Here is a 21,579-nt window from a genome sequence, read left to right as displayed (position 1 = left end):
CATACAAAAACAATGTCTTTCTTCAAAAAAAAAAAAAAAAAAAAAGTAATTTTAAGAACGTTGGTTCGATTTTCTAATTGTTAGTGGGGACTTTAGAACCACTCACTTCCTGCACAGGACTACATGTCCCATGAGCTCCTCACACATTCACAAGTTCTAAGGCACTTACTGACATGTATGGATGGTGTATTGAGCTGTATGTGTGCTGCACTGTATTACCTGATATGTAAACAAATAATGCATTCTGTATGCAGGCCAACTAATCAGCTGGCCGATTAATCGATTATGAAAATAATTGACAACTATTTTCATAATCGATTAGTTGTTTTGGCCCTAATTTACCTACAGACCCCATCTTGTTTGTAACCTGAGGACTGCCTGTGTACAGGATTAATACAGCACCAACAGTTTACATATCGCTTTACAACAAAAGGGCAGACAGTACAATTACACTACAATTTAATACAGGAAGAATCAGAGGGCCCTGATCATTAGAGATTACAATTTAAGGTTGCATCCACACCTGAACGTTTCACTTTCAGGCAGAAAGTTGTGCAATTTTGCCGCATTTTGCAGCAATTTTGTGCAGGCCAAAAGCTACCAAGGTAAAAAGCTGAAAAACTCCTGTAATCTGCCCAAAAACAAGCTCATATACTTTTATGAGCTTCAGGCATTTTGCGTCAAATGACAAAATGTTCAAATTTTAATTGTGATAGCAGCCTAAGTGGGAGGGTCAAAAGATACAAAAAAGGTCACAATTATTCTTTTCTATACAGAATGCAATATTATCATTTTTGTTATGGTTTACCTTCACCTCATATTCAACACTGGGCACTGAATTTACATTTTTAGAATACTAAAGATAGGACACACCCTAGTGTTACCTCACCGATTTTCAATGGAAAAAGGTGGTAAAAATATTTACAGGTACGTGTTCCCACCTGGTTTCTTACATTCAGCAAGCTTTCCTGCCTCCTAATTATTAATAAACACCAGCTGGTAACACCAAGCTTTTCAACATGACAGCTGCCATACCCTATAGAATTGTGTCCTCTCTAGGGAAACTTAGCAAAACACTTTAGAGGCTTGTTGTGGAAGAACACCAGCAAAGGGGAGGGATTACATATTTTTTCATCATGTTATAAAATAAACAAACACAGTTACAACATTTATATGAAGCTAAAGCTGTACATATGATCAGTGACCTTCTTTACAAGGCAGTGCCATTATACATGCAATGTCTTTGTCCTATAAGAATAGAAGAGCACTTAGTTCCACATTTCAGGCAACAGCTTTACACCCTCTGGACAGTTTTACACTTAACTCCTGAGCGGCTCTACTCTACAGCTTCCATTCTCATCCTTAATATTGTGCTCCCCTGTTTTTCACTGTGCAGAGCTTCCTACTTTTCCCACTTATCTCCCCTCTACAAGCTGCTTCCTTCCTCTCCTGAACGCCAATCTCCCCCCTCTCTTAGATAAAAGGCTCCTCCTTGTTACACTATTTCCTTCCTCTCCTATACACCAGTTTCCTCCATCCCACACACACTACTTTCATCCTCTCCCAGACACCAATCTTGTCACTAGCTCATAAAGAGCAGATTCTATTTTTTTCTGAATCAGTATGACCAGTAGAATGTCTAGCGCTGCCATGCAGAGGTGCTCATTTGAGACAAGTGCTTTATCAGAGGAGTCCCTGATATGGAATTTATTTTGTCTTAACTTTATTTACCTAAAGTATACGGTTTGTTACATCTGTATATATCACGATCACTTAAAGGGTTAGTGCACCTTTAGGGGCCATTTTCCCAAAAATCCCCTCTGCAATGCAACATCACTAGCACATTACATACAACTCCTCTACTGTTAAAATAGTTTCTCCTGGCCACCTACAAACATGTGGTCTGTGCGCAGCCTTTTGGTAAAAACCCATTAGTACCTGACCCCACACTGTCCTGCCTTAACGGTAGGATGAGCCAGATGACAGAACTGCAACCCTAGCAGCTGATGCTCTGGCTCGTTCAAACAGTGGGCTCTCTCTGTCGCAGCAGGGGCATAGCTCAGCTGCTGAGTGAAGGTGAGTGAGTGCATAGTGCATGCATGGTGTTTGAACAACCCAGAATGGCCACTGGGGGTGCACTGCTAGCATCTGGCCGGTCCTAAATTTAAAGGAGTTGCAAACCCTCATAGTTTTTCACCTTAATGCATTAAGGTGAAAAAACATTCTGTGCTGCAGCTGCTCCCCTTTTTCTTCCCTGAACCCGATCGTTCCAGTGGCGGGAAGGAGCACAGCAGCTCCATCCACTGTTTCAGGTCCTCATTGGATAGATTGATAGCAGGAGCCATTGGCTACCGCTGGTGTTAATCAAATCCAGTGACATGGGAGCCGGGGGGTGGAGCGGAGTCCTGCTGTCTGTGTCAATGGATGCAGGGGCAGGACTCAGGACCGCATGAGTGCCCCCATGGAAAGTGGCTCTTCGTGGGGGCACTTGAAGAGGAGGAGCCAGGAGCACAGCCGGGGGACCCCAAAAAAGCAGGAGCAGGGCTGCTCTGTGCAAAACCCTTGCACAGAGCAGGTTATTATGAGATGTTTGTCATTTAAAAAAATAAAAAAAACGGACCTTTACGTGCACTTTAAGGCAGGATAGAAGGGTGTTTGACAGCCTGTGCATGGCCTACATGTATGGAGGGGAACAGGGGCAACTATTTAAACAGCAGAGGAGTGGTATGTAATGCACTGGGGAAGCTACAGTGAGAGAAAAAAGTATTTGATCCCCTGCCGATTTTGTACGTTTGCCAACTGACAAAAAAAAAATGATCAGTCTATCATTTAATGGTAGGTTTATTTTAACAGTAAAGGGACAGAACAAAAATATCCAGAAAAATGCATTTCAAAAAAGTTATAAATTGATTTGCATTTTAATAAGTGAGATAAGCATTTGATCCCCTATGAATAAGCAAGATTTCTGGCTCCCACGTGTCTTCTATACAGGTAACGTGCTGAGATTAGAAGCACTCTCTTAAAAGGAGTGCTCCCAATCTCAGCTTGTTACCTGTATAAAAGACACCTGTCCACATAAGCAATCAGATTCCAATCTCTCCACCATGGCCAAGACCAAAGAGCTGTCCAAGGATGACAGGGACAAGATTGTAGACCTACACAAGACTGGAATGGGCTACAAGACCATCGCCAAGCAGCTTGGTGAGAGGTTGACAACAGTTGGTGCGATTACTCACAAATGGAAGAAACACAAAATAACTGTCAATCTCCCTAGGTCTGGGGCTTGATGCAAGATGTCACCGCGTGGAGTTTCAATGATCATGCGAAAGGTGAGGAATCAGCCCAGAACTACTCGGGATAATCTGGTCAAATGATCTCAAGGCAGCTGGGACCATAGTCACCAAGAAAACAATTGGTAATACACTACGTCGTGAAGGACCAAAATCCTGCAGCACCCACAAGGTCCCCCTGCTCAAGAAAGCACATGTTCAGGCCCGTCTGAAGTTTGCTAACGAACATCTGAATGATTCAGAGGAGAACTGGGTGAAAGTGTTGTGGTCAGATGAAACCAAAATCAAGTTCTTTGGCAGCAACTCAACTAGCAGTGTTGGGAGGAGGAGGAATGCTGCCTATGACCCCAAGAACACCAACCACAAAACACACGGCCAAGGCAACAAAGAAGTGGCTCAAGAAGAAGCACATTTAGGCCCGGAAGTGGCCTAGCCAGTCTCCATACCTTAATCCCATAGAACATATATGGAGGGAGCTGGAGGTTAGAGTTATCAAACGTCAGCTTCGAAACCTTAATGACTTGGAGAGGATCTGCAAAGAGGAGTGGGACAAAATCCTTCCTGAGATGTGTGCAAACCTGGTGGCCAACTACAAGAAATGTCTGACCTCTAATTGCCAACAAGGGTTTTGCCACCAAGTACATAGTTTTGCAAAGGGGTCAAATACTTATTTCACTCATTAAAATGCAAATCAATTTATAACTTTTACGAAATGCTTTTTTTCAGGATTTTTTAAATGCTATTCTGTCTCTCATTGTTAAAATAAACCTACCATTAAAATTATAGACTGATCATTTTTCAGTTGGCAAATGTAAAAAATCAGCAGGGGATCAAATACTTTTTCCCCTTACTGTAAAATGCATGGTGGATCTTTTTGGAAAATGGTAATTAAAAAGGTGAACAACTCTTTAAACTCAGTGTGTACTTACTGCTTGCAGAATGTAGGTTTCAGATGCCATTTTCCTGCTTCTGAAGTGAAATTGTCATCAGCAAGTCCACCATCATCACTGCTTTCATCCTACAAAAGAGGAATTATAATTACACATTGCAAACCCTCTATATTAAAGTAAGAAATATAAATCAAGACAGCTAATATCTACTGATATTTTTGGATTATATTGAAAAAAAAAACAAAAAACAAAACAAAACTCCAGCCTAAAACTTTTTATTTTGTTTTGGATAGGGAAATTGAAAGAATTAGAACCTTGGCAAGGTTTGTATTGCCATCTTTGCCCCTGTTGTGCAGATTTCTTTCACTTATTCGTACACCAAATGATGCTTCATTTTTCCAATGACACAAACAAAAAAAAAAAACTTAAAGTGATTGTAAAGGATCTTTTTTTTTTTTTAAAAAATAACAAACATATCATCCTTACCTTCACTGTGCAGCTCATTTTGCACAGAGTGGCCCTGAACCTGCTCTTCTGGGGTCACTCTGCGGCTCTCGCGGCTCCTCTCTGCATCAGATACCCCCTTGGCCTAGGAGAAGCGCTCTCCCGAGGGGGTTACCTTGCGGGCGTAAATGTCGGACTCGGCCCCTCCCCCCACGTCATTAGTTTTGATTTACAGCAGCGGGAGCCAATGGCTGCACTGCTATCAATCTATCCAATCAAGAGCCGGGACCCCATGGAGAGAGGGACAGTGAGTCCCTGCCGAACAAATGAAGGGGCTTGGGTAAGTAAAACAGGGGGGCCGGTGACTGCCAGGTGTTTTTTTCACCTTAATGCATAGAATGCATTAAGGTGAAAAAACACAAGGGTTTACAACGTTTGTTACCCCAATACTTCATATTCCTGATATGTACCTGCTGTACCATGTACTTGTATGAGAAAATACCCTGTTCTCTTTGTATTACTTCCTTTGTGTAAAATCCCTGGTGTTCTCGCTATTCCCTCTGCTTTCCTATTAAAAACTGACCACACTAAGCAGGAGAGCACACCATGGTCAGTTCTCTAGCTATGCTGGGAACTCTGTGTGCTCTCCTCCAATGATCAGACTTGATACGCCCCCGCTGCACAGCCATTCACTGGGAAGCTCAGTGTGCTGCTGCTTCTCCTCCCCCCAGCTCTTATGCAGCTGAGAACAGAGGAAATGTGATCACTTATAAAAAAAGGGAAAAAAGGTATTTAGAATGTATTTTTATATCTATACAAAAAGGTTTTGCCTTCCATTTCTATTTTAAATGAAATGGGTTGTTTTACAAGATGATCGTTTACAATCACTTTAGGTGAGGAAGAGTTAAACCTGTGAAAAAGATTGGTCTTACCTGTAAAATAATTTTCTTAGAGTTCACACAAGACACTGGGTGGTATTAAGGAATGTTGGGCATGAGGGATTTGACAATGGCAAAGCCCTGCATAAACCATCTGACTCCCAGCAAGTAGTAGTAGGTGTGGGTCAAAAGAAACTGAATGGAGGGATAGGTGTCCTGTAATGTACTTCAAGAAAAGGATTTTACAGGTAAGAAATTAGGATTTTTGACTAAACAAAATTCCTGGAATGCAGTAGATTGTAAAATCATTACAACTGGGTTATATGTAGGTACATTTAGGTGACTGGACACTGGCAGAAAAAAAAATTGCTAGGATAACATACCCTTCCACTTACAGCTAGCTTCAGTTTTGTAGCAAAAAATAGGGAGATCATTAGGGCAGAGGAGATGGACCTGTATTGTACTCCAGGAAATAGACTTTGCTAGCAAGTCAAAAATTCTATTCTGATCAAACTGTACAGGGCGGGCTCCTTTTAATCATTAAAACTGGGACTTCCAAGAGCAGAACAAGTAAGGAGTGGGCAACACAGCAAACAGATGAGTCAGGAATTCTTGACAGACTCATAACAGCTTGAAGCACCCTTATGTCTGAAACTGGCATCAAGAGAGGCCTGAACGTCCACCTGGTAAAACTTAAAACACCTGGACAGAAGCCCAGGTGATAGCCTTGCAAATCTAAAAAACAGATGCCTGATGCTGAAAAGCCCATGAGGCTCTAACAGATCTGGTAGAATGTGCTTTAAAACAGAAGGGAGGAATTCTATCATTCAGACTATTGACTAATGATAATGGATCCACCTAACAATGGTGGCGCGAGATGCAGGAAGACCCTTATGAAAACCTTAGGAAGCACAAAGGGGCATTTCAATTGCTTAAAGGAGGAAATATCTGAGAGGTAAAATCTCACAGCAAGTGCCATGTTGGCAGAATGTGCAGTTTATAGCACAAGAAAGTTTTCTTTTTCACCACCCCCCACTGAAACGGGGAAGACCCTAGCAATAAGAGTTACAAGCAGAACGAAGGATACCTCAACAGCACACGACTTCATCAAACCTACGGCAAACCTAGCAGAACCTTGCTACAGAAATGGATCCACTACCTTGCACAGGTGCACACAAAGTACCGGTCAATACTACTCACCTACAAGCAGACATGGCGGGCATCCCAATAGTATCCTGGAACGTTAGGGGACTACACTCCCCATTGAAGCGTACCATGATTCGCATGTGTTTGAAAAAGTACATCCCCGGAATTCTCTGCTACCAGGAGACCCACTTGACTGCGGACACTGTGGGCTTCCTGGGATACTCCTGGGTAGGAAAGGCCTATCACTCCACGCACACCTCATATTCTAGGGGGGTGAGCGTGTTGATCCATGGCAACCTGGACTTTGAAGAAATCGCAAATGAAATTGATAGTGAAGGTCGTTATGTTTTTCTTCATTGCAGGTTGGGTACACTGACTTGTGTGCTGGCGGTGGTATATATTCCTCCCCCCTTCACGGCGGCGGTGCTTAGGTCTCTGCTGACATTTATGGATGGCAGGCCTGACGCACCGCTGTTGGTAACGGGGGACTTTAATTGCTGCTTAAATCCAGTTGAAGATAGACACCCAGGACCCGGAGCCTCTGCCCTCTCCAGGGCTACCCCCCTGGCGCGGTTGTTGCAAGAGGTGGGCTGGGTGGATGTCTGGAGACATAGGAACCCTGGAGTTAGACTATTTACATGCTTTTCCAAAACCCATGGTTGTTTATCTGGAATTGACCTGGGGGTGTGCAGCTTAAACATGCTCCCGTTTGTTTCTGATATGATACATAGGCCCCGCAGTGTATCAGACCACTCACCAGTGGTTATACGGCTTATAATTGCCCCAATAGTTACACTACCTAAAGCCCCTTGGAAATTGAATGCTTTTTGGTTGAAACTGTTCCGCTCACACGAGGGGATAGTTGGGAGCATGTGTGAGTTTTTCCGCACCCAGGATCCAGATGAATCGATGATTGGGCAATGGGATGCCTTTAAGGCATATTTGAGGGGTGTGTTAATTGCTGAAATTAATAAGGTTAAAAAAGACTCTTCAGCACTTAAAAATGAACTTGAAACTAGAGTACAAGAGATGGAACAATTATATGTCACGGATCCTTCCGATTCGACCAAGGAGGCATGGCAGGCGGCTCTTTCTGCATACCGCCAACTGCTGTCCTCATCGGCCGACAAGAAGAGATTCTTTGCTAAGCAGGCGTTTTTTGAGGAGGGCGAGAAAACAGGCCGCATACTGGCGAGAATCGCAAATGCATACCAGAAGTCCCCAACTATAGGTGCTATTAGGACTAAAGAGGGAAACATAGTTAACACGCCTGAAAAGGTGCTGCAGGTACTAAACGCGTTTTATGAAGATTTGTATAAGCCGGGTACATCTTATACATCTGAAGAGTTAGAACAATACTTAGGACAGATAGATTTCCCTAGATTAAACAAAGAGAATCCCCTTACAGTGGAAGAACTACAGGAGGCGGTTGGATCTTTTCCTAACTGCAAAGCGCCCGGGGAGGACGGAATTTCCATAGAAATATATAAACAGTATCCTACTGAGTTACTACCCCAGTTACTTAAAGTCTTTAATAGAGCCCGGGAGGAAGGCCACCTACCAATATCAATGTCAAGGGCCAATATTATTTTGTTACTCAAACCTGGTAAGGATCCAGTAGATCCAGGGGCGTATCGCCCGATCTCCCTGCTACAGAGTGACGTGAAAATATTAGCGAAAGCTTTGGCCATTAGATTAATTGGAGTTATCACTTCAATCGTCCATGGAGACCAAGCTGGCTTCATGCCCAATAAATCGACGGCAGTTAATTTGAGAAGGCTATTCCTTAATATGCAGTCCAAAGCAGATAATATGGGTTCCAGGGCCTTGCTGTCACTGGATGCCACTAAGGCATTTGACAGCATAGACTGGAACTATCTGTGGTCGGTCCTGCAGAGTTTTGGATTTGGCCCCCAGTTTGTATCTTGGATTAGGCTCCTTTATAGTCGACCGGAGGCCGCTGTGAGGGTTTCCGGCTATCTTTCCCCAAGCTTCGTGTTGAGGAGGGGTACGAGACAGGGATGTCCCCTGTCTCCTCTCCTCTTCGCGCTGGCTATTAAACCATTGGCGATCGGGATCAGGTCAAATCGGGGCATTACAGGCTTCTGCTATGGTGACATGCAGGAAAAAATTATGTTGTACGCCGATGACACTATGCTCCTACTCGGTGACACTGGCCCCTCCCTTCAGGAGGCCATGTCGACCATATCTAAATTTGGGAAGTTCTCTGGCCTGCATATAAATTGGTCAAAGTCTGCCCTTCTTTTATTAGATGGAGATGAATCACAGGAGGTATGCGCCACTTGTCCCATCCCGATTGCCACTACTTTCAAGTACTTAGGGATCCAAATCACGTCCCAGCCCCGGGACTTTATACATTTAAATATATTTCCACTCCTACAGCGCTTCAGGGACAAAATTAAGACCTGGAACTCTCTCTTAATGTCAGTAGCAGGTAGAGTAAACCTAGTGAAGATGCTTCTCATGCCACAGTTACTTTATTTTCTACATAATACCCCTATGGTTATCCCATTAAAAATATTTCACATAGTAAATGCCATTTTCCGAACCCTTATTTGGAAAAATGGTCCCGCCCGGATCAAATTAGAACATCTACAGAGACCCAAGGACTGTGGTGGATTGGCATTGCCCAACCCATGGCTGTACTACCTGGCCTCTCAACTGCAGCATCTGATTGGTACATTTGTCCCGTCACAAAACTCATCTCACAGGCTAATGATTCACACAGTGGGTAAGGGTCCGATTCACATGGCTTTAGAGGCATTGGCCTTCACTAAACCACATAAAAAATACCCAACGTTCAGTCTTATTCAAAAGGTGTGGAATAAGACCAAATATCTCCAGAACGTAGATGGATATACGGAATATAGTCCCATTTGGCACAATGACACATATGGGGAACTAGCTAAATTACAATGCTGAGCTCGTTGGAAGCAGTTTGGAATCACTCATATAAAGCATATATTTAGGGAAGGTGTGTTGCGCACATTTTCTGATTTAAAAGAAGCTTATAATTTGCCAGCATCAATGTCATTCTACTATATGCAACTTAGACACGCAGTACAGACACAGGGCCGCTCCTCGGAGTGGCACTTATCGCCAACCCCGGTTTTCAACCTTCTGGGGGATGCTGGCTCATCTAAGGGATTTATCTCCCAATGCTATGCTATCCTGTTGCAATCCGTGATGAGACACCATCCCTTGAGGGTGAGAGAGAAGTGGGAGACAGAGGTGGGACAGCTGGATGGGGATCAGTGGGAGGAGATCTTTCAGGCAGTGAACCAATGTTCACTTAATGTGTCACAAAAACTCACCCAACTATATATACTATTGAGAACATACTATACTCCGCACAGATTACACTTAATGAACAGGCTGACGGAACCAACATGTACTAGATGTAAACGTGAACATGGTGACCTGATACATATGCTGTGGAGATGTCCCAAGTTACACATGTACTGGGCAGGAGTGGTACAAAATATCAACTCAATCTTTAATGTGAGTCTTCCACAGGACCCTAGAGCGTGTCTCTTGGGTGCTTTGGAGGAATACGAATGGGAAGGACACAACAGAGAAGCTGTGCATAGAGTACTTTTTCAGGCCAGAAGGCTGATTATGACTCACTGGAAGTCCGATAGGTCCCCGACTGTTAAGGAGTGGACTGAAAGTATTAACACGACTCTAAAAATGGAAAAGTTGATTTACCAACATAGAGGTAGCATGCCAAAATTTGAAAAAATATGGGGTCCATGGTTAGATGTACCGGGATTAGCACCTATGGAACTGGTATACGACAGGTTGTTAGGAATCAATGCTGGGTGAGACATGGATAGAGGTTAACTGTGATTGGAACTAGCTTTTAGCTGTTATATTGAGATTGTTACTTGGCTATTGGATTATGTGTTGCATAAGAGGTACTGTGTAATCCTGTTTACAATGTTTGTAATGCTTTCCCTGCAAATTTAATAAAATCTTGTTGGATTAAAAAAAAAAAAAAAATCTCACAGCAAGTGCTATGTCCAGACAGTAGAGGGAAATTTCCTTTGGATGATTCGGAACAGGACATAAAAAAGAAAGGACAATATCCTATGACGAAAGACAAAGCCCACCTTAAGCAGAAAAGTGGCCCTTGTCCAACACCTGGACAGACTGCTTACCGAATAAGGCTGCTAATTCGACTTTCCTCACAGGATGTGATGATAAAAACAACAAAGGTCATCCTATGGGTAAGGTCAGACAAGGGAAAATCCCTAAAAGGTTTGAAAGTTGGCTTCTGCAAAGCCAAGAGAACCAGACTGAGGTCCCTAGGGGGCACAGGGGATGAAGTGGCAAATGCAATACACAAACACAGACCCTAGGAGGGGTAGGGTATGTAGCCCAACGCAAAACAGAATACAAACTAGTACAATGTTCCTCTATCAGAGATTAGGGAAAGGTGGTAAAAGGAGTCCTCATGAAAGTCTGTTTGGAAAAGAACACTTCCACAGCATCAGTACTCTCTCCTTCGTGCAAGAGTCTAACCAGTACATGCAAAACGAAAATAAAAAAAGGGGGCGGGGGGGGGGGGGGGGGGGGTAGAGAGCGCTCTCATTTAACACCCACCCAGCTCTTTTCTGGCACAGGGGAACAAACAGGAGGAGAGATATGAGCTACATCCTGAATAAAAGCCTTAAATCATTATATTCAACTCTTAGATGTGATTGCTGTATAAGTTTTCTCTTTTAGGCTTGCTTTCTTCTATTTTCATCTGGTGAGCCAGCCAGTAAGTCTGTTTTTCAAAACAAGCTCTCTTCCAGATTTATCTAGGATGGTCTGCCAATGTCCATTGAGGTCAGAGGTAATGACTGCTTGAGACAAGCTACTGGATTAGAGTAAGCAGGTCCGCTCACAAAGACCGGGAAGGGGGCAGGTTTGAAGGCATGAAATATGGAGGAGGCTGAACGAGAAAATCCAGTTTGTAACCCTTGGAAGTAACACTCTAGACCCAGGCAGATGAGATTTTCTGGGAACAAAAGGTCAAAAGACTTTCCCCTACTACCCTACCCAGTCTTGGCTGGCCTGGAGGCCCATTTCTTCTTAAGAATACATTTCTGTCTTTGTTAGAGGCCAGTTTAAAGCTTACATTTGCCCATGAATTAAACACTTATTTTTTTTTTTTTACTAAAGGCAAATCCACTGTGCACTGCAAATACTGTAAATCACTGTAGATCTGAGGGGGACACGCAAGGAAAATAAAAAACAGCATTTTTGCTTGCACGATTGGATGATATAAATCAGCAGAGCTTCCCCTCATTTCAGATCTTCCCCTCAGATCTACAGCAACTGCACAGTGGATTTGCCTTTAGTAAATCAACCTCATTGTGTCAGAAATTCCTCTCTGGATAAGAAGAGTACGTTTTTGTGGCAGACAGTGCAGCAGAGTGGTGAGAGGAAGGCAGGAAGTCAGATAGGGGGCAACTATCAGAAGAAGGGCGATGGGGCCCTGAATAGATAAACAACCAACTCCACTGGAGCTAAGGCTGACCCCCTTTCAACTCTTACCCCTACACACTAGTGATCTGCTATTTGTGTGAAATAGTCCTCATGACCTCCACTGCTGTGGAGAGGGAGGGGAAAGCCCTGGTACCTGTAAGGTGTAACAAGCTTAGATAGTGGAGCTGCAAGGAGCATGCAAGCACAGTAAGGCCTGAGTTGTTCAAGTGCACTCAGATGCTGCAAGGAAGGTTCACACAGGTTCAGTAGCCTTGGTATAGGTACATTCATCCCTGGATAAGAGGAGGACTCCGCCCCAGCAGGGGTTAAGGGGAACTCACATTAGCTCTGTAGAATGCATTCAGGGGCTCCCCCAATAAAAGCCAAAAGGCCCTGACTTACTGCGCTTGGTGGGGTCCCAGTTTACATAGGATTACACAAAAACTACACAGGGACTTCTTGCCTCTGGTGGCCAAACTCTTGCTGGGGTCTTCAGTAACAAGGGACCATGAAGAGTGAGCAACAGCCCTGGATCTGTAGAGCACACCGCAGGACTTGATTTGCACGTCTGAAACCCAGTATCCAGTGTACAAAGGTAGGTGATAGACCGACCCCACGGCATCTTTTCGTTGGGTCCCAGTAAGGCCTCCCAGGCTTTGTCAAGGATCAGCTGATCCGGAAAGACTGAAAAATGACACATAAGGTCTCTGCAGTTGTAAAAGAAACTTGCTTGAAGTATTTTTTTGTTCAACCAGCGGGTTGAATTAAAAAAAAAAAAAAAAAAAAAAAAAAAAAGACCCATTTCCCCCCAATTCACGCATTTGATGTGATTGCGGATGGATGGGGGAATCCTTTCCTCTGAGCTATTGTGTTCTGACGACAGGGAGATGTTCCTGCCGCCAGAATACATTGATCAGTGCTGCCAGCAGCACTGATCTATCATAACAAACCTGACAAGCTAGTTGCACAGAAGTCAGATCAGTAGATCGACTTCAGGACAAGCAGGACAGGCTGCTTGTATCAGTAGATCAACTTCAGCACAACCAGTCTACCCACACATGGATCGAAGTTTGGCTGGTCCCTGCTGAACCGGCTGAATTTCCATCCATGTATGGCTGCCTTAAAACAAATCTTAAAAGGGGTTGTAAACTCTCGTGTTTTTTCACCTTAATGCATCCTATGCATTAAGATGGAAAAACACCTGGCAGTCCCCGGCCCCCCGTTTTACTTACCTGAGCCCCGTCATCTCTTCAGCGGGGATGCGCTGTCCCTCTCTCCACGGGGTCCCGGCTCTTAATTGGATAGATTGATAGCAGCGCAGCCACTGGCTCCCGATGCTGTCAATCAAATCCAATGACGCGGGCACCGGGGGAGGGGCCGAGTCTGGCATTCGTGTCTGTGGACGCAACTGCTTGACTCGGGAGCGTGCCCGCAAGGTAACCCCCTCAAGAGAACGGTTCTCCTAGGAGGTTATCTGATGCGAGGAGGAGGAGGAGGAGCCGCAAGGGCCACCGGAGGACCCCAGAAGACGAGGTTCAGGGCCACTCTGTGCAAAACGAGCTGCACAGTGGAGGTAAGTATGATATGTTTGTTATTTAAATAAAAATGATCCTATACAATCACTTTAACGATTTTTTTTTTCTTCTCTCAGAGAAGATGCCAGTTTCCTAAGGACACTAGCAAAGAAAAAAATGAAATAAACAACTTGCTGGGAGTGGTTAAGCAGAGCAGTTCTAACAGCTTTGCCAGCAGCCAATCTCCAGAAAGGACTCTACAGTTGTGGCTACCATCCTGTAATGTACGATAACATCTTTTTTATTGGTTTGTGCACTTTCCTGTCCCAGAGAAGATCACACCCTATATTTCTTGCACAAACATCACACAAATAAAAATCTCCTTAATAGGATCATGCAAAAAAAAAATAAAAATAAATAAATATTTAAAAAAAAATGTAAATCTTCCCTATGCTATCTAAAACTTTAATAAATGGCCTTTAAAGGATGTCCACAGCAGTTCTATAATATACAAAACATTTTGCAAATATTTCTGCTCTATCTACCTGCATGCTATTAACTTTCTACTTTCTGAGTGCCAAGTGAAAAGCTCTACCTCCTATATCCTATAATCATACGATCAGCATCAGAATTATAAAAAGGAGATAATTAGTATAAAAATCCTTGAGGCAACTACATGAGCAAGCAATGTAAAGGATGGTCATGTCATAGTGGTGTCATGGTTACAGAAACGAGACATACATTTTCTGTCCAATTTTAGAAAATGATTGCAGCTGCAGAAATATTACTTTTGACAACTTTAAATTACAAAATGGCTTATTTGCATATGGACAATCAATGTTTTAATAAAACAGGCTTTTCTGTATGAATATGACGCATGCAGTATTGTCAAACAAAATTCACAGATGTGCAAATCATAACTTTACATTCACATTAGATATTTGTTCTAGCATCCCATTTCACCGCTCAACTGTGCTTTAAATAAAAAAATGTTTATGAAACTTTACAGTTAGTTATTTCACATACCAGATTATCTTGGTCATCTGAGAAATCTATGAACTCCTCTTCATTCTTTTTCAAGTCATCTGGTGAATCAGTATAGCTTATTTGTATTCTGTGCAAACCATCTGTGTGGGATAAAACACAATTTAAGTAGGTCACATGGACTGGATTTGGAGTGAATACTAGATGAAACAGAAAGCACATTTGCACAATTCTCTTGTCGCAGTTTAACATCTATAAAGAATATGTGACAATTTAAAATTCACTACACAGGAGAAGGTATAGGTAAGCTGGCTTCTTTGGGATGGAATGATAATCTTGCTTTTTAACATGATCTCAATTTAGTTTAAAAGGCTGCTAAAGGGGCAAAATTCATAACAGTGGTGTTCACTGCTGTAACAAATTATGTGACTACTGTCAGCACAATTAAAGTGTCATTAAACCCAAAAAATGTATTTACGTCTCTCTCTTTAAAAGATATATCTTATACCCGTATGCAGAAACTCACCAGCATAAAGTTTTTCCTTTTCCTTATTAGTTAATACCTGGTTGATCCTGCCTTTCCCATAGACTTCCCTACTGTTAGGAGCCGAAGGATTGGCTGCTATCTTTGCCACTATGTGGCCACTGTCATTGCGCATGCTCCTCAGGCTTCCCTGGTTCCCCATTCACTTTCTTCCCTCTGGAAGCTGTCTCACATGACTTTTTGTTGACTTGAAGGTTGGCTTCAGCAGGTCGATTGACAGGTGCTTGCTCCAATGCTGCCCATCTTTGTCCCTTTCTCAGTCCAACACTTAGCCAATTTCACCCCAGCCTGCCTCTTCCTATTCCAGCAGCTGCTGCTCAAATACCAGTCTCTCTTACAGGTGCCCTTCCTTCTATCTGCGTGCCAGTTGCTTCTGAGAAGTGGGCAGAGGAGGGACACTGACAGATTGCTTAGGAGCGTCAGGCACCTTTAAATCATATCTGCTCCCTCTTGCCCTTACTTTTTCTTTTTGCTTGCTCTGCCCCCTTTTTGTGCTGTGCAAACACTGTACACTATTCACCTAACAGCAGTTTGAAGCTTCAAAAAAAAAAGAAAAAAAAATTAATTATTTGTTTTCATGTGCGCTACATGGCCTTTCTTTCATTGTTAGATTTAATTACAAACTTATGTAATGATTTTAAAGCTAGCCACAGACATAAGACAGTCAAAAGAAATTGTATGTTATTAAAAGACCTTTTCATACACATGAATGCTTCGCTTTGACATGCATGATTGTCTGCTAAAAATCAATTTCACATGATCAGTTCCCCTCTTCTCCAATATCAGTTGGCCATGGGGGGTGGAAACAAGCAAGCATTTTTATATTGAAAGCACTTGCTTAAGAAACATTCATCATATTGGTGCTAACTTCCAACTGAGTTGTAATTTCTTTGGCTAGGCCTACACTGAAAAGTTAGTGTTAAAGCAGTATTAAAGCCAAAACCAACTATGTAATATATTGCAGCTCACCAATCATTAGATCTGGTGGCTTCATTAGTTTTCTTTATTTTTTTCTCCTCTGTTTTCACCTGGTGGCCTGGCCAGTAACACTCCACCTCTTTTAGCATGCCCCCACTCTGGATGAATACGTAAAGGAGAGACAGCAGCATTGTCAGTTTGGAGGGAGGGGAGTGTAAGATGTACTAGCAGATTTAGATTCACTAACAAATTGAAGCTGAACTCCAGCTGTCACTTTATAAGCAGCTACAGCAACAGTTTTTTCCTTTTGGGATAAAGGTTTTACATAAATAAAAGCTAATCATTGTAAGCACATCTGTCAATGGTAAATCATTTGTGTCATTCCTGTGACTAATATAGCTGCAAGAGCTTGTTCTTTTGAACAACAACAGACTTACTGGCCAGATCACCAGATGAAAATAGAAGAAAGCCTAAAAAGAAAAGTAAGGCAAGCCATCACATCTAAGAATTGGTAAGCTGCAATATAATAAAGTTTTGCTTTTAATATTGCTTTAAGAGTTGTTGTTCAAATCCTCAATGTTGTTTAGAATCAAAAAGAGGAAAAAAAAAAGCATTGCAATGATTTAATGATTTTAACACCTTTCAAGCATTTCGAAGAATATTCAGGTTTAAAAATTTACACTGATGTTCAAATATTGTTAAATTTTCATATGCAATAATAACCCTTTAAAAAGGAGAAAAGGCCCACATCACAAATACGATCCTGGCGCTAGCGCCAAAATCGCTCCAAATTACAGCCCAGCTAAGCAATCTGTGTCCTTCCTGAGCCCACTGCTCAGACACTTTCTGTCACTGGCAAGATGAGCGAGTACACTCCCCACTGACAGAAATGGCTAGAAAACAATTTACCAGTGATGGTGATGCCATGCTCATCCAGTCAGTGACGGAGCAATCTGTGGAAACCAGAACTTCTCTACCTTGTCCTGTTGTGCACAGCGATCCAGTCTCTGGCGCAGTCAGAAAGTGTGACATGGGCCTAAGGACACTGCCAAGAATGGGATACTATCTGTAAAATGTCTCAAGTCCTCTCAGTGAAGCAAGACACTTAGAGGAACAAGGAATGAAGAGTCTGAATTTCTGACTACTAAGAGGCATTTTTTACACTTGCTTTAAAAATAGGCAGCTGAGCCACAGTTTTACACCCTCCCAACCACCTTAAGGAGGAAGTAAACCTTCCTGTATAATTTGTACCTATAGGTAAGCCTAGAATAAGGCTTACCTATAGGTACTGTAAATATCTCCTAAAAGTGCGCCGCCCGTGCCGTTACTTCAGAAGTGTGTGTCGTGACTGGCAGCTCTCGCGTGCATGCACGGGAGTGACATCACATGGCTCCGGCCAGTCACACAGCTGGAGTCCGTGGCTCCAGAGGGAAGATGGGCGAAGATGGATGCAGCCTCCAGCAGGGACGATGCGGGCTACGTTTGCAGGTAAGTGTCACAATGTGTTAGTATGCGATGCATACTAGCACATTATGCCTTTACTTTGCACGGAAGAAAGAAAAAACACAACAGAGTTTACTTCCTCTTTAAGATACAACAGCGGCTGGATGAGGTGAGAAACATGCTGCGGCTGAGGCAAAATTGATATCCCAGCACGTTTGTGCTACAAGTGCAAATGAATATAAAGATTCTGGTCATGGTTGCAAAGGAATAATCAGAATTTTTCTAAACCCTGTTAAGGTTAAATACTTGAAATGTAGAGATAAATTACTGCACCTCTAAAAAGGGATAAGCTGCTAACACAGCAATAAGACTAAATTGTGAAAGTGTATGTGGATAAATGTGTAGCGCTAAAAGTATTTATTGTGACGACCTGGGAATAATACCAGGCAAGTGATATACACTCAAAAACCATAAATGAATAAACACAAATACAAATCTGTGTGTAAATGGAAAATAGACAATCTAAATAACACAATAACGTGTAACTACTACCAAGTGCATGTAAATACGTGCAAAAAAAAGTACATCACTTGCCTGGTATTATTCCCAGGTTGTCACGTTAAATACTTTTAGCGCTACACATTTATCCACATACACTTTCAAGGTTAAATACTTGTTTAGTCAAGGAGAGGATTAAGAAGTAAATACTTGCCTTCAAAGAGAAGTACAGGGGTTTTTTTTTCCCCCCAAGAATCATACGTAGGTGGATGCAGCATCGTTCTGATGCTGCACCTGTCCCCCGCTGGCTCTAAGACTGAGAACCATGCGATCTAACACAGCTGATCGCTCAGAGCTCCCTGTGGCTCGTTGAGATGCTGAGCCAGGTGCCGGTCCAGGTCTGTGGGCGGATCCAAGCCATATTGTTGAGATCTTGCCCCAGCCTGGACTGGCTCTGTCATGTCAGCCCACTGTCGGCTGAAAACAGGTCAGAGGAGTGCATAACGAAATGCACTTATGTGATACACAGGAGAAGTACAGCCAAACACGCTTAGGCTGTACTTCTTCTTTAAGCTTCCTCCAGCACTGCTAACATCCCTTGTTGGCCTCTTGCAATGCCCTGTTCAGCAGCTCTCAGACCGGGGAGAAGCAGTGACAGCACAGAGAGCCAACAATTTACAAGCTGACATGAGGTTAAGAGCAGAGGGATGTCTTAGTTATTGTGCTGCTTCTCCACTGTCCATTCACAGGCTGGAGACAGGGTGGTGTGAGCATTGCATTTCTTAATAAGAACAAAGACAGTGGTGTCATGCTCCTTTCTGTGAGTGTAACAGAGTTGGGCAAACTTCAGTACTGGATGGACAGAAATACAAATCTATTGACAAACAAAACAAGTCAGTCATCTAAATGTATTTCGTGTGTATTTAGAGATTTGCCTGAGTTAAGTTAAAGTGTTACTAAAACCAGTAATATGAAAATAGTTCATCCGCTTCCCCACAGTTTATAAATCTTCTTTTTACATTAAAATACTGCCACTATATACCTTTTTGGATGATCTGTATACCACAGTTACATCATAAACCGCACAGTTTCTTCAGAGAGTTCAGGAAGGTGGAGATTTTCACTACAGCCTGTATACACGCCCACATTTGTGATGTCAATATCATGTGACCTGGCTAGCTCTGAGAACAATAAACTATTCTCTCCAGCATAAAAGACACAACTGAGCTTGTGCAGATTGGCTATTGCCTGTGTGTTTGTTGGCCTTCCCCAGATAGACAGTGCAGGGAGGAGGGGGATCTATGCATACAGGATAAAACAGCCTTTTTATGCAATGAAGAGGATTAACCCCTTACGTTCCACAGTGAGTAGAACAAGCATGCTATGCTGCCTATACAGACTGATTTTACTGTTGTGGGTTTAGTAACACTTTAAGATTTAATTGCAAATGTTCACCTGCTATTATGCTGAAACTGCACTACATTCCAGTTACTCCCCATTTCCTCAGTGCTTAGTAGGCAGAATGTCTGCTATAATTACATGAATGTTCCAAGTGTTGTAAGAAGTGAAAATATGCTGCAAAAAAGAAGTGATCCAATCACACATACAGGAAATCTTATTTCTGTGGGTGATATTGACTAAATGCTTAAGTACTGGTCAAATAGTCCCTGGCATAAGTTTTTAGGAGAGCAAAGTCTACTAACAGCTAAGCAAACAGCAATGCTGCCTGAACAGTGACCCTTCCCTTTTTGTTAGAAAACGAAAACCCTAGCATTTAGATTGCTGGCACTAGAAGAAGCTTGCAGCACTGCTTTCTGCATGAAAAGTAGATATTTCAGTCATTTTTTTTTATACCATTTACTATCTGGACTTGAAGAACAGAGGAGCATTATGAGCAATGGTCATAGAGATAGATAGATATATATATCGGACCTTTACTCTTAATCAATGTTTACTATTTTTAAGAAAAAGACATGGATTACTCTGACCCTCTCATAGATCTTCTATACTATGGGAAGAGCACACTCTGGCCACCCATAGCATCGCTAATAACGGTGTCAAGAACAGGTCTGTACAGCCAATGCTAGGCAAAGGTTGACTGAATCAGATGATTGTTAGACATCTCACCAGTGCTCCAAGCATGCAGCCAGAGTGCCCAACACATTTGCACAGACCCATGTGAGACAGGTTTTGAGACTTGTAGTAGGCTGTCACAACTGAAGCACAAGACACCAGACATTTACTTCAACCACTATATAAAAACAGGCCTATTCCCACAATGGAGGGAACTTCTTTAAGAGATTTTACCCATTCTGACATGGTTTGGCAGATCAATATTACAGTTAGCACAGAATAGAGGGCCAAGCCAGTGTATGCAAACTTGAATCTAAGGAAGGAACTCAATTGTTAGTGAAATCCTGAAAAGACTTGCAGCTGTAATTGCAGCGAAAGGTGGTTCTACAAAAGTACTGCCTTAGGGGGGCTGAATACAAATGCACGCCACACTTATCAGAAAACCATTTATCATTTTCCTTCCACTTCACATTTATGTGCCACTTTGTGTTTGTCTATCACATAAAATCCCAATAAAACACATTTACATTTTTGGTTGTAACATTACAAAATGTGGAACATTTTATGGGGTATGAATACTTTTCCAAGGCACTGTAGCAGAAAGCTGTACAGCTAATGATGTAAGACCTGGAACAGCAGGCTGATTCTCCAGATGCAGGGTAGTGCACACTGTATTAATAAGGTTGAAAGAAACCCCCTGTATATCTTAGTCAACTGCAGGAGGCTGTGGTGACCCAAAAGCTGCCTCTCCCGAAACAAACTGTGGGGAGTCAGAAATGGCATTGGCAACAGAGGTTACAGGCCCATTTTGTAGACACTGTAGTGTAGTTCAAGCTTCTGCAGGCTGATTTTTTTTAACAACTGGGTATAAACAGATAGAAAGTCTAAAGTAGACATGGTGGTGGCCTCGTTGCTGCCTGAATATGCTAAAGGAGACCCCAACTATGATGACTCTATACTAATAGGGGTCTCAGGTTCCAGATAATGGGTGTCCGGTTCATTTGGGGATACTGAGAAAATGCCCCCCGAACCAGGTAAAGGGTGAGGTCAGCCATGGGAGCAGAACTGCCCTTGAAGACATGCTGTGCCTCATATTGTTAAGCAAAGAGGTGCAATGTGAGACAAGGGCTCAATACTCACAAACCCGGGCAGCTGATGTTGATGAGAGTTTTAGGAGACGGGAGATGACAAACTCACTGTAGGTGGGTGGTGGATCAAAGTAGTGCTTTAACCCCTTCCATACTCATATATTCAACCTTTTAGAAGCGGGTCTTTTTCTGTGGGGCCGAATATACAGTGCATCCAGAAAGTATTCACTGTGCTTCACTTTTTCCACATATTATGTTACAGCCTATTTCCAAAATGGATTAAATTCAGTATTTTCCTCAAAATTCTACAAACCATACCCCATAATGAAAGAAGTTTGTTTGAAATCTTTGCGAATTTATTAAAAATAAAAAA

At 42.6% G+C, this 21,579-nt stretch overlaps 1 protein-coding gene across 7 annotated transcripts in view; it reads right to left on the bottom strand.

Annotated features, from left to right (window-relative positions):
• Positions 1–21,579, bottom strand: part of SENP6 (SUMO specific peptidase 6) — a 172,576-nt gene that overhangs the window by 6,667 nt on the left and 144,330 nt on the right. For all 7 annotated transcript variants that reach the window (XM_073626821.1, XM_073626822.1, XM_073626823.1 and 4 more), the window contains 2 exons: positions 14,685–14,785; positions 4,220–4,308 (listed from right to left, as the gene is read on the bottom strand). In XM_073626821.1, the coding sequence (XP_073482922.1) occupies positions 4,220–4,308; positions 14,685–14,785 (190 nt within the window). The remainder of the gene's footprint in view (positions 1–4,219; positions 4,309–14,684; positions 14,786–21,579) is intronic.

Source organism: Aquarana catesbeiana, linkage group LG04, assembly GCF_042186555.1.
Source record: "Aquarana catesbeiana isolate 2022-GZ linkage group LG04, ASM4218655v1, whole genome shotgun sequence".
NCBI classification, from domain to species: Eukaryota; Metazoa; Chordata; class Amphibia; order Anura; family Ranidae; genus Aquarana; species Aquarana catesbeiana.
The sequence above is the reverse complement of the archived record's forward strand: the minus strand, read 5'-3'. Positions and strand labels throughout refer to the sequence as shown.